Source organism: Mastigoproctus giganteus, chromosome 14, assembly GCF_048544385.1.
Source record: "Mastigoproctus giganteus isolate SK-2022 chromosome 14, ASM4854438v1, whole genome shotgun sequence".
NCBI classification, from domain to species: Eukaryota; Metazoa; Arthropoda; class Arachnida; order Uropygi; family Thelyphonidae; genus Mastigoproctus; species Mastigoproctus giganteus.
In genome coordinates this window covers 12,700,357-12,712,857 of record NC_143588.1, presented here as the reverse complement: position 1 = coordinate 12,712,857, position 12,501 = coordinate 12,700,357, and the positions used below count along the sequence as shown (strand labels likewise).

Here is a 12,501-nt window from a genome sequence, read left to right as displayed (position 1 = left end):
AACTGTCGGCCTCTACCACCCATGAAGGCAACTTATTCCAGTAATTTATAACTCGCTGGCTAAAATAAAACTTCCTGCAGTCCAATCTAAACATTTCCCCCTGTAACTTGAATTTAAGTTTGCAGATGACAGAATGGTATACTGCATACAGGTCTAGAGGCCTCATCTTAGAAGGGCAACGAGATTGGTGAGTGGAACAGAGGGGATTCTCTTACCAAGAAAAGCTTCAGTTCTACAAATTGCAGCATCTGGAGACTAGGCACCTGCAAGGTGATCTGACTGAAAATTTGAAGAATAAAGAACAGATTGAGCAAGCTCAATTGAGCAATGCTGATGAGATTCTTCCTCATTGATCAGACCACACACAAGAGGGGACAAATTCAAATAGAGAAAGAATACTATTGGAGGGAATGAACAGGTGAAGTGGGAGGTATCATTGTGGGGTTTTTTTTAGATAATGCTGTAGAAGCTTGCTTTCTTGCATCATTTGCCATTGCTAATGCTAATACAGATACAAAAAATTATTTTTTTTTACTAAAAATAAATAAATTTCAATTTATTTTCAATATAGTCGAGGCTAGAATCATTTACATATTCACGTTGACTGAATATACATTAATTATTAAAGGCATCCAGAATTTTCAAAGCCACAGTTCACAACAAGGCCATCCATTTTTTATGGCAGCATATGGGCTAAAGACTGCAACCACCTTATTTGTGACTGCACATGCTAATCATGGCTAGTCCACAATATAAGCATCTTACAATAATCCCTCCATCAATAACTTTATCAGAAACACGCCTATAAACTGTAAAAGAAAAACTCGTGATAATACTGTAACCGTAGAAATGATGGACTTTGGAAACCAAGAAACAACACTCAGTGAAGAAATACTTAACTTTGCAAAATATCAAATTTATAATGGCAAAATGCTGAATTTAAGTTAAATAATGCACAAAACAATATTGTAACACTTATAATAGAATAAATCTATTAAAAATCTATCTATTACAATAGAAATACATTATAATAGAAAAAATCTATTATCATTTCTGACAGACTTTAAGGCAAACACAAGGAAGAATTTATTATTCACTAACCTGGAAAATTCGCAACGCCCGTACTAAACCACCAACTTGGTTTCTTAAGGAGAAGATGACAGCAGAGCCCTTCTCATTTGCATCTTCTTCCTCCTTAACAGAATCTTCATTTTCAACGTTATGATCATACAGACTTCCACAATCTGGAGAATGATGATCATTGTCCCGATCTTCCTCATCAAAGTGCCTAAAGATTTTACTCTGAAATCAAACAGTGTTATCATGTGATAAATATACACAAGAAATTCCAAGGGCATAATTAACACTAAATTAATTGTGTGGCAATGCTCTGTAAGATATATGGTTGTCCACTTGTGTGTTTTGATCAAGGGGTGTAATACTATTGTGTGAAATGGTGGTATTTTGAAATACATATGCTGTTGTTATATTGTTATTTGGTTTTTAGGAGCATTAGCAACTAAGGCCATATTGCTTCAGGGATATGCGGTGGTCATTCCCTGACCTTTCCACATCCTCCGCATTTGGTGGTCATGGACTCGAACCCCGGTCTAATCAAGAAGCGTGTGCTACGCACTGCCACTCCTGCCCACCTGGCTATGGAGGAACCAGAAATACATATGCTGATCTCTTCTAAGTCTATGATAATACCTTGCTTTAAAATTTCTTCTTTCATTTCAAGGGATATATTTCTTAAAATTCACAAGCTTAAGATATTATGTAAACATAGGAAAGGACATTACAGTTCTGAGGAAAGTAATCACATTGCTTCAAGATAAGTTCTTTGAATGCTTCCATTTTGAATTTGCTATTGGTAACATCATCAGTTGGTCCCATTGTATAGAAGTTAAATTCTATACAGTGGGACCACTGTCAAAGTTTTGCTGTTAGAGCCAGGTAGCAGTCTGTTCTGGTTGACCTACCACCCTGCTGACCTTGACCAGCTCTTGTAATGGTTCCTGTATCCTGAAACTGCTTCCATATATTTTTTAATTTATTTATTTATAGTGTCTTCTGTATGACCGCTCCAGGAACATTAGTTCAACTCCGCCATGATAGTCTGTGATGATACAAAACTCTGTAGAACAGCTAGAAATTATATTTGTGTAGAGAATGTGTTGTTCTGTTGTTTAGTTGTTTCTGGCCTCTCTCTGCCACTGGGGAGGCGATCACCTGGAAAGCTTGCCTGGTGTCCATCTATACCATGAAGAGATGAGCCTCAAGTAGATGTGTCCCTGACCAACTGGAGACAGGCCAATTTTTGTGTGCCTGGAGAGGGCGAATCCCGCATTAACCGGATGGTAGTGTAATACCAGTAGATGCCAGCAAAATCCTGTGTACCCATAACTACCCAAACCAAGGGTATCGGCATAGAGAAAAAAAATTTAAATAAAATAAAGAAGATAATAAAAATTTATAAATATAAGTTTTAAAAAAAAACGGCAAATAAGGAATATAACTATTATATTTAGGCCACCCAAATAATGAAATTCATCTGCCGTGCTGTGTCTTATGTCTGTTAATTGCATGTGTTCTATGGTCGATTTGTCTGTTTTGCTGAACGAAAAACCCCAGTTTCTGGTGGGGAAACCTTGCTATCTACGCCTGAGACCGACTAACGCAGCCATGGAGTGGGAAAAGCCCATTAAAGTTCCTCGCGTCATCGATGGGATTCGAACCCGATCCTTTTCCACCCGGTGTGTGGGGGGGCGCCTCCGTAGCCAGGTGGGAAGGAGCAGCAGTGGATAGCACACGGTTCTTGATTAGACCGGGATTAGCAACTAAGGCAATATGGCCTTAGTTGCTAATGCTCCTAAAAACCAAACAACACATACCTGATGTGGGGAGGACGCTGACGATACCACTGTGCTACACACACAAATTAAATATAGAATATAGTGCCGAGACGACGCTGCACGACAATTTAAGCCAACGTGCCACTTCCACCTACGACTGTCCGGCTCAAGTCGTCCAACGGCCCGAAAGAATCATCTAAACCAGGGGTCGGCAACCTGCGGCTCTTTAACTTTTAGCATACATGGAGAACAATATGAAATGGAGTTAGAGGACTTAAAAATCAAGAACATGTAGTGTGCAAGACTAAAATGACTTAAAACTTAAATTGAGGATTTGTAAAGCAAAAGGCTGCCCTTGCAATTCTACACAAATGGAAGGCGATAGATGAGCTGAAAAAGCAAGACCAAATTGTGGAGTAGTTTACCGGATATATAAATTTGAAAATATTTGCATTTGGACTTCTCCAGTGTTTGGTTGGACGTATTTCTGCAAGCATATATTTTCGAACATGAACTATGTTAAAAATAAATCAAGAAACCGTCTGAACAATGCAAGTCTCCCAGCAAATTACGGCATACTCAACTGATTTTATTATTATTATTATTATTATTATTATTATTATTATTATTATTAATAGCCATATGGTGCAAGGAAGCCTATGGCTTATGCTGCACAAGCCAAAAAATATTCCCGAGTTACCCTGATGTTGAGAGACTCGCTCAAGAAGTTCAGCAGCAAAAGTCACATTAATTCGTGCCTAATTGGATGTTTGTTACGTTTTTTCAGTATTAATAAATAATATTTTTAAAAATATATTTTTTTTAAAAAACACCTTCACACTCTATTCCATTTCTTAAAAAACTTCCCCCTCCTCCAGCTTGAGCTGAGGCTCTTCGGATTCTCTTTTTTTTTTTTTTCATAATTAGATCAAAAATGGTTGCCGACCCCCGATTCTAAACGACGACGACTTGCCAGCCTTAGTACTGGAGATGTGGCTGCGAGCGAGCCAAAAAACGGGAACGAAATGGTGCGGTCGCAACTCGTGTTGCGAGTTGAATAGACATGAATAATTTCATAAAGAGAGGCTCTGTAAGGTGGTAGATCGATTTCTATTGAGCAGTCGGAATTTGCATGTCAGAATGCCTATTACATCATATATTTGCCTTCGGCGACACTGTTCATAATTTTCATATTCATATTCGTGAAAAAATTTTGTTCAGTTAATTTTTTCTGAGCAGTGTAGCGATATTACACACTCACTATTTAATTTATGATGTTAATCCATGCACTGAACACAGAAAGTTACAAAAAACGTAACTTTACTGATACAATACGAAACAGCTCCTGCGGAAGAGAACCCTAAAGTTTAACTTAAAAAAATGCCTCGGGTGGATGGGACTATCCCATTATATTGCAGTCGCCCCTTATTTTATACTTAATTAATTATTTTATTTATTATTTTATTTTTTAAATGATTTGTTGTTGTTGTTTGCCTTGCACCCTACTGAAGTCCGGGGGGGGGGAACACAAACCACAATTCTGACTGCAATTGACAGAATATTCAAAATTAAAGTGGTGGTGAGTTAGCAATGCATGAAGACTACACAATTTTTTTCATAAATAAAACTTTTAATAAGCATTATATAACAAAATTTACATAAATAACAATTTTTTTGTGAGACATAAAACAACATTTACATACATGTATGTACATAACAATTCCAACTTTAATTTTACATATATAGTATACACTGATGAGCCAAAACATTACGACCAGTGAGTCGCTTTGCAAATCGAAGCAACTACAGGTTAACTAGGCGCGTGCGCAGGTCGGGACACGATATGAAAAACACCTGATATTGATCTCCGTTAATCAGTGTTACTCTTGTTCTTCAGATGGGAAAGGTAGGGGACTTAAGCGAGTTTGACAAGGGCCAAATTGTAATAGCCAGACGACTGGGTCAGAGCGTATCTGAATCGGCACGACTGATGGGCTGCTCATGGTCAGCCGTGGTTAGTACCCACCGAAAGTGTTCTCAGGAGGAAAAACTCCATGAACTGCCGGCGAGGCATTGGACGACCATGGCTCATCGATGCTCGAGGTGAGCAAAGGCTCTCCTGGCTAGTATGTGGCAACAGAAGGGCGACTGTGGCACAACTCGCCAGTAATTGGCATGCTGGTGACGGGAGTAATATGTCACAGCATGCAGTACATTGAACCATGCTAAAATGGGGCTGTGTAGCCGCAGGCTGCTCCGAGTGCCCATGCTAACCATGGTTCACCGACGACAGCGCCTACAATGGGCATGCGAGCACCGAAACTGGACCTTGAGTGATGGGAAGAAGGTCGTCTGGTCCGATGAATCATGTTTTGTGTTGCACCATGTAGAGGCCGGGTATGTGTACGTCGTTTACCTAGGGAAGTCATGGCGCCTGGATTTACTGTGGGATGAAAACAAGCCGGTGGTGGCGGTGTCATATTTTGGGCGACATTCTGCTAGGATATTCTGCGTCCAGTCATTCAATGTGCCAGGCACTCTGATGTCTATCTTGCTCTTGACTTTGGAGGTGCAACGCTGCTTGTAACCTTGAACATTAGTGTCCCAACATTTCCCACTAAACTGTGTGTGATTTTACCCAAAAATAATGAGTTTTGTGTGCTTCCCCTCCCCTCTGCCATAGACTTTCCATGGTAAGGGCTGAACTTTTTTCTGGAAGATTCTACTGTCTTTTTAATGCCACCATTGTGTTCGCCGCGACTGAAACCCCATAGGGAAGTAGTCCCGTTGTTCTAGGGCTATTTTTACACCTGGCTATTCCCCCTACAAGTGACTGAAGGGGAAAGCCCAATAACTTAAAGGCTCATAACTCACCTTCTTTTTGTGCTACGAACTTGTGGCTGACTTCATTTTTCATAACGCTCACAGTGTTTCTCGATAGTAGAGAGGAAATCTCGATAAACGAAAGAGTCTCGGTTATCCAGAAATAGTGATATGGAAGGGAACATGGACAAAAGCAGAGACCCTCTTAGGGAAACCCAAGGCGACGAATGCACTATCATCACAGACCAACAGGACGAAAGGTTGGTTAGATCCCCGTTCTGGGACCCCCAAACAGGTAAAAAGAAAAACAAAAAGGCCATGATACCAAAATTTGAACGAGAAACCCATTCCCAGACAGAGATAAGGGAAATGCAGAAGAATCTCACAGCTATTGCAACAAAGGAGACTAGCGATGGCAGGACACAGGAAACCTGCCTGGATCCTACCATACCCGAGGGTCCAATATATCCAAAATCCCTGTTCCTAAAAACTGCTCTAGAAACCCTATTTAAAGAGCAAACAAACAAAGTCACCACTGCACTAAGAGCTCAAATAATAACATTGTGGTGGTGACTCTGTTTGTTTGCTCTTTAAATAGGGTTTCTAGAGCAGTTTTTAGGAACAGGATTTTGGATATATTGACCCTCGGGTACAAATATCCAAAATCCTCGTCGAGGCCTACCTCGAGAGTGAAAGGGCCAATGCTAAGCTGCAAGTCTACACTGAATGTGGGGCAAAACAAATGCCACAGTATATACCTACATATGCACAAGTGCTGAGGACCACGGCTCCAGATACCTCTCCTCAACTGCCACGTGTGGCAACTACTACAAAACGCAAGACACTCCTGCTGACTCCACACCTAGTAATATTAAAACCGACCTCAACAGCACAACACCACACCACACCAGTGAAGAGGTGAAAAAAAATCGTTATGAAGAAACTGTTATTAGATCCTCTAACAGGATCTAAAGACTACAAAAATCAAATCTGTCCAAAAAATAAGGAAAATGGGTGTCATCTTTGAAACCCATATGAAGGAGGATGCAAACCAAATCCTCGACAACCTGTGGATCCAGGCACTTGGTTTAGAGGCAGCACCCCCCCCAAGAAAAAGGGCCCCAGTATAGTCATTTTTAACACCAACAAGAATCGAAAACCATAAGCTCTGCAAGAGGAACTATATTCCAGGAACCTTCAGCATGTATACCCAAACGTGAAACTAGCGACACTGATCACCCAAAAATTCCAAACAAAATCCAGGCCAGGAGACCATACAAATTGGTGGTCGAACTCACACTAGAGGCACAGAAGATTATTACCCAAACAACAACGGTTTTCATATAGTGGGGCAGCCATCGCTTCAAAGAGCATGTGTCTGTTCCCAAAATGCTTCCATTGCTGTCGATTTGGACATACGATGCACACATGTGCCCAGACAGAGCCTACTTGCGGCCACTGTGCAGAGAAAGGTCATGAGTTTGGCATCTGCCCTAAAAAAGATGACCCGTCCACCTGCGCAAACTGTAAATCGCAGAAGATGCCAGCGGACCACTCACTCAGGAACAATCAGTGTCCCAGTTACATCAAAGCTAAGGGTGTGTACCAAATGAGCATTGATTATAGACGCATGCCTTAACCTTTTAACCTGCGCAAGTTCAACTTCGCACAGCTAAATGCGCAGTGATCTAAGACCGTGGCCGGACAACTCACCAAGAAAGTGAATGAACAAAATCTCAACATCTTATTCATCCAATGCACCATGTGCACAGCCGGCAGGTGAGAGGATATCCCCTGTCCTACAAAATAGTTCAGGACAACAGAGAGAACCCCTGGGCTTGCATCCTGATTAGGAATCCTAGTATCAATTTAGCATTAGCATTAGCATTAGTACAGGCATTTGATGCAAGAAAGCAAGCTTATGCAGTATCAGCCAAAAAAAAAAAAAAAAAAAAAAAAAAAAAACCACTTCCACTTCACCCCACTGTTCGTTCAAAATACCTGTCCAGCTGAGCCTTAGCCTTAAACGCTGAATATTCCCAGGAGGGGATATCCTCCCAGCTACCAGTTACCTGCAGAGTTTACTCATAGCATTTCAGAATGCCAGGATTGTCGTGGGAGCGGATGTCAACTGTCGACCCCCGGCGTGGTTCAGCCAAATCCCAGGGCATCGCAGAATGGACAACACCTAGAAGAGTTCCTGGCAAAGAGTACCTTCACTATACTCAATCAGCCAAATAACCCACCACCTTTTCCAGCACAATGTGGGAAGCCACAAATGACGTTACACTCGCCTCGAGGTCTCTGGCTGGTCACCTCTAGGGATGGATGGTCAGGGAAAGCTGGACCACAGGGTCATAACCTTTGAGCTCCAATGCACCATAGACAGGCAACGACCAACTCGACAAATCCAACATAGATACGCCATACAGAAGGCGAACGGAGCACTCTTCCAGATTACCTTAAGAGGAGCAGCACAAACTCTCCAAATATATGGGCTCAGCCCGGACCAGCACCAAACTACTGGCGTACCTCATCACTGCCGCTGCAGACCTCTCAATAAAAAAGAAAACTCCAACTCCAGGGGCAGACCCCTGGTGGTTCCTTGAACTACAACAGCTCAGATCTGAGGTGAACAGAAGGAGAAGACTATTTCAGAAAGCGTGACTTTCCTGGCCTGCAGCAGAAATAAACCAACTCCGCGACACTATCGCGCCGCAAGAAATGAGTACACGGCTCTAATTCGACTCAGGAAACATCGTTTGTGGAGCAACTAGTTTCTACGACCAGAAACGAACACACCTTGTGGGTTGTCTACAGAATAACAACGAATAAACTGCCAGGGGAGAAGTCATCCCCACAAAAAAGACGCCATTAGGGACTTATACCAAGACTTGGCAGGATAATATCAACAAACTTTTGGACAGCATTTTTAGAATTAGCATTAGCAGAGGCATATGATGCAAGAAAGAAAGCTTATGCAGCATCAGATAAAAAAAAAAAAAAAAAAACTTCCACTTCACCCCTCCGTTCGTTCGAAATGCCTGTCCAGCTGAGCTTTAAATTTATTTAGGCTATCAACTTCCACAACAAGGGATGGAAGTCTGTTCCACCAACCAACTACCCGCTGGCTAAAGGCAAATTTCCGCACATCTATCCTACATCCGTCGTTCTTCAATTTGAATTTATGCCCTCTCAGGTGATTATTCTGAGCAAGAGGAAGAATCCCATCAGCATTGAGCATACTCAAACCAGTCAAGGCTTTATACACCTCTATCAGATCACCTCGCCGATGCCTAGTCTCCAGACACTGTAATTTGCAAAACATAAGCCTTTCTTCGTAAGAGCAACCCTTTGTTTCATTCACTAATCTTGTTGCCCTTCTCTGTACTTGTTCCAGCAGCTCTACATCCTTCTTGAAATGAGGCCTCCAGACCTGTATACAGTACTCAAGGTGTTGCCTGACCATTGCCTTATACAAGGTAATAATCACCTCCTTATCCCTGCTAGAAAAATTCCTGTATATCATTGAAAAGACACCATGAGCTACTCTTGCAGCCCATATACACTGCTCAGAGAACTTCATGTCTGCCTACACAATTACCCCCAGGTCCTTTTCATTCTCTACCACTGTCAGTGTAGTACCACAGAGTTCATGCGTTGGTCTGGGGTTGCCGTTTCCCATATGTAGTACTTTACATTTGTCAATGTTAAACTTCATTTGCCACCTCTCAGCCCATCTGCTCAACCTTTCCAGATCCTGCTGCAGCAGTATAGCGTCAGTAGTGTCCTTAACAACCCTGCCAACTTTTGTATCGTCTGCAAACTTGGACATTAAGCTTGATATACCATCGTCAATATCATTTATAAATACAAAAAATGATAATGGACCCAACACTGAACACTGAGGAACTCCACTAATAATATTAGTCCACGATGAGCATTGTCCATTGATTACCACTCTGTCTTCTCCCCCTCAACTATCCCTTTATCCATAGCAGCAATTTGCCTCCAATGCCACACTGCTCCAATTTGTGCAGCAGTCTTCCATGTGCAACAGTATCAAAAGCCTTTCTAAGATCCAAGTATATAATATCAAAGTTATTCCCTGCATCCAGTTCTTTTGTGACTGCATCATAGTATCCAATCAAATTGGTCAGGCAAGACTTCCCCTTAACAAAACCATGCTGTGTCCGAGCTATAACTGAAATCTTGTCTTGTTTCTCGGACATATTACTCCCACTACACCAGAACAGCAACAATTATGTCAAGACAACGATATATACTACCACCAATCAGGAAGAACCGCTGAACAGCACAAAACTTCACACTGATGCAGCAAAACTGCACAATAAGAAATCACCGGGTATTGATCTAACTGGAGCCTGAAATCGCCAAGTAGGCCATCGAGACCATTCCAGAGGTAATACTCACCCTCTTTAATCACTGCCTGAACGAGGGATGCTTTCCACACGCTTGGAGAACTGCTAAATTACGCTTAATTCTGAAAAATCCAAAGAAGCAACAGAAGCTTCCAGAGTCATACCTACCAATAGCCCTTCTCTCAGTACTAAGTAAACTCTTCGAACCCCTCCTCTGAGATAGAATCGAAATCTGCTACATGGCTGCAGGCCTCAATCACAGAATAAATTCGGCTTTAGGAGGGGCTGCTCCATTCTGGATGCCCCTGAAAAACATTACCAGAGCTGCTGACACAACAAACCGCAAATATCTAATTTTATTCGCAATAGATTTTGCCAGGACGTTTGAATATGGTGGCCAAGCGTTCTCGGCAGACTTCGGAATGCCAACGTCCAGGCCAACCTATACCATTGCATCAAAACATATTTTGGCAACAGATTGGTTGTCATAGGATCTCCATACCGTTCCATTTTTAGACAGATCTTCGGAGGTTGTCTTGGGTCCACTCTTCTGGAACATGGTCCTCGACGGCTTCCTAAACCTAGACCTAGGTCGTGTGACAACTCAAGCATACGCGGACGACCTGACCCTGGTACTGCGAGAGGACAACAGAGCCATGCTAAAGCTTACGCTACTCGCACCATTGATACCTTACTGAAGTGGGCAGATGAAAACAATCTCTGCATATCCTCAACCAAAACCAACTCAGTACTGCTAAAAGGTACCCTGGATATCAGGAGACCACCCCAAATCCGCATCCAAGGCTCTACAATTAAGCTCACAAAGGAGCTAAAACACCTCGGGGCTGTCCTAGACAATGATAAGGAATGCAGAACTGGAATTTGGGGAGTACAATGTGTATAGAAAGGATAGACAGGACAGGAGGGGAGGAGGGGTTATGCTATTAGTTAAAAAACACATAAAATCCAAGGAAGTGAAGCCAGTCGACATTGATGGACAGGGCAGTGTCGAGTCAGTTTGGTGTGACATAAGCATAGGTAAATCAAAATTGAGAGTAGGAGTGTGCTATAGGCCTAATAACTCTGATGAGTATAATAAGATACTGTACAGGGAAATAGAAAGGGCCAGTAAATCAGAGAGTCTTATAATGGGGGATTTTAATTTCCCAGATATTGACTGGAATTTGTGGGTTGGTCACTCACACACTAGCAGGGCTTTTGTGGTTTTATTGGATGATTGTTTTCTACACCAGCATGTTCGGGAGGCAACTAGAGGGAGTAATACTCTTGATCTGATTATCAGTAGTGATTCTTCATGCATTAGGAATCTGCAGATAAAGGAACCACTGGGTGGCAGTGATCACAGTGTGCTGAAGTGGGATTTACTCAAGGAGGTAACTACCATCAGAGGTAAAGGGAAGGGTTTTTGCTTTCGTAAAGGCGACTATGATGGTGTGAGACAGTATTTAAATTCTATACAGTGGGACCAACTGATGATGTTACCAACAGCAAATTCAAAATGGGAAGCATTCAAGGAACTAATCTTGGAAGCTACCAGGCTTTACATACCAACCAAGAAATATTGTTCAAGGTTCAGGCCTAAATGGTTGTCACATGAACTAATGAGACATATGGCAGAGAAGAAAAATGCATGGGATACTTACAAATTAACACATGACACAGAAGCCTATGATAGATATAAGTTGGTCTGTAACCAAGTCACAAAGGAGATTAGGCAGGCAAAGGCAGATTATGAGAAATCCTTGGCAAAGGACGCAAAGAAAAACAGAAAAGAGTTCTTTACCTATTTAAACTCAAGAAGGAAAGGGATGAATCAGATTGGTCCACTGGATGTTGATGGTTCAACAGTTGAGGATCCAGCTCAGGTGGCTAACAATCTAAACGAGTATTTTGCATCTACATTCACACATGAGGAGTTATTCAGGAAGGGGAATGTCGTAGGTGAAGTAAACATTGGCAGTGAGCTAGATTATTTTCTAATAACTGAGAGGAAAGTGGAGGAGAAATTGTTGAGGATAAACATAAAAAAGGCACCCGGGGTAGATGGGATCTATCCAGTTATATTAAAGGAGGCAGCAAAGGAAGTAAGCAAACCCCTAGCCATAATTATGAGAGCTTCTTTGGACTCGGGGAGGTACCCATGGACTGGAGATGTGCAAATGTAACCCCAATTCACAAAGGAGGATCAAAGGCTGACACAAGTAATTATGGACCTGTTAGTTTAACTTCGGTTCCAGGAAAACCCTAGCCATAATTATGAGAGCTTCTTTGGACTCGGGGAGGTACCCATGGACTGGAGATGTGCAAATGTAACCCCAATTCACAAAGGAGGATCAAAGGCTGACACAAGTAATTATGGACCTGTTAGTTTAACTTCGGTTCCAGGAAAATTAATGGAGGCACTGGTTAAAGAAGCACTG

The 12,501-nt window shown here is 41.9% G+C and overlaps 1 protein-coding gene across 1 annotated transcript in view; it reads right to left on the bottom strand.

Annotated features, from left to right (window-relative positions):
- The window catches only part of LOC150074982 (tryptophan 5-hydroxylase 1-like), a 211,846-nt gene that overhangs the window by 147,411 nt on the left and 51,934 nt on the right, over positions 1–12,501 (bottom strand). Inside the window, exon 2 of the mRNA XM_090388978.1 lies at positions 1,102–1,302. Within this exon, the coding sequence (XP_090245104.1) occupies positions 1,102–1,302 (201 nt within the window). The remainder of the gene's footprint in view (positions 1–1,101; positions 1,303–12,501) is intronic.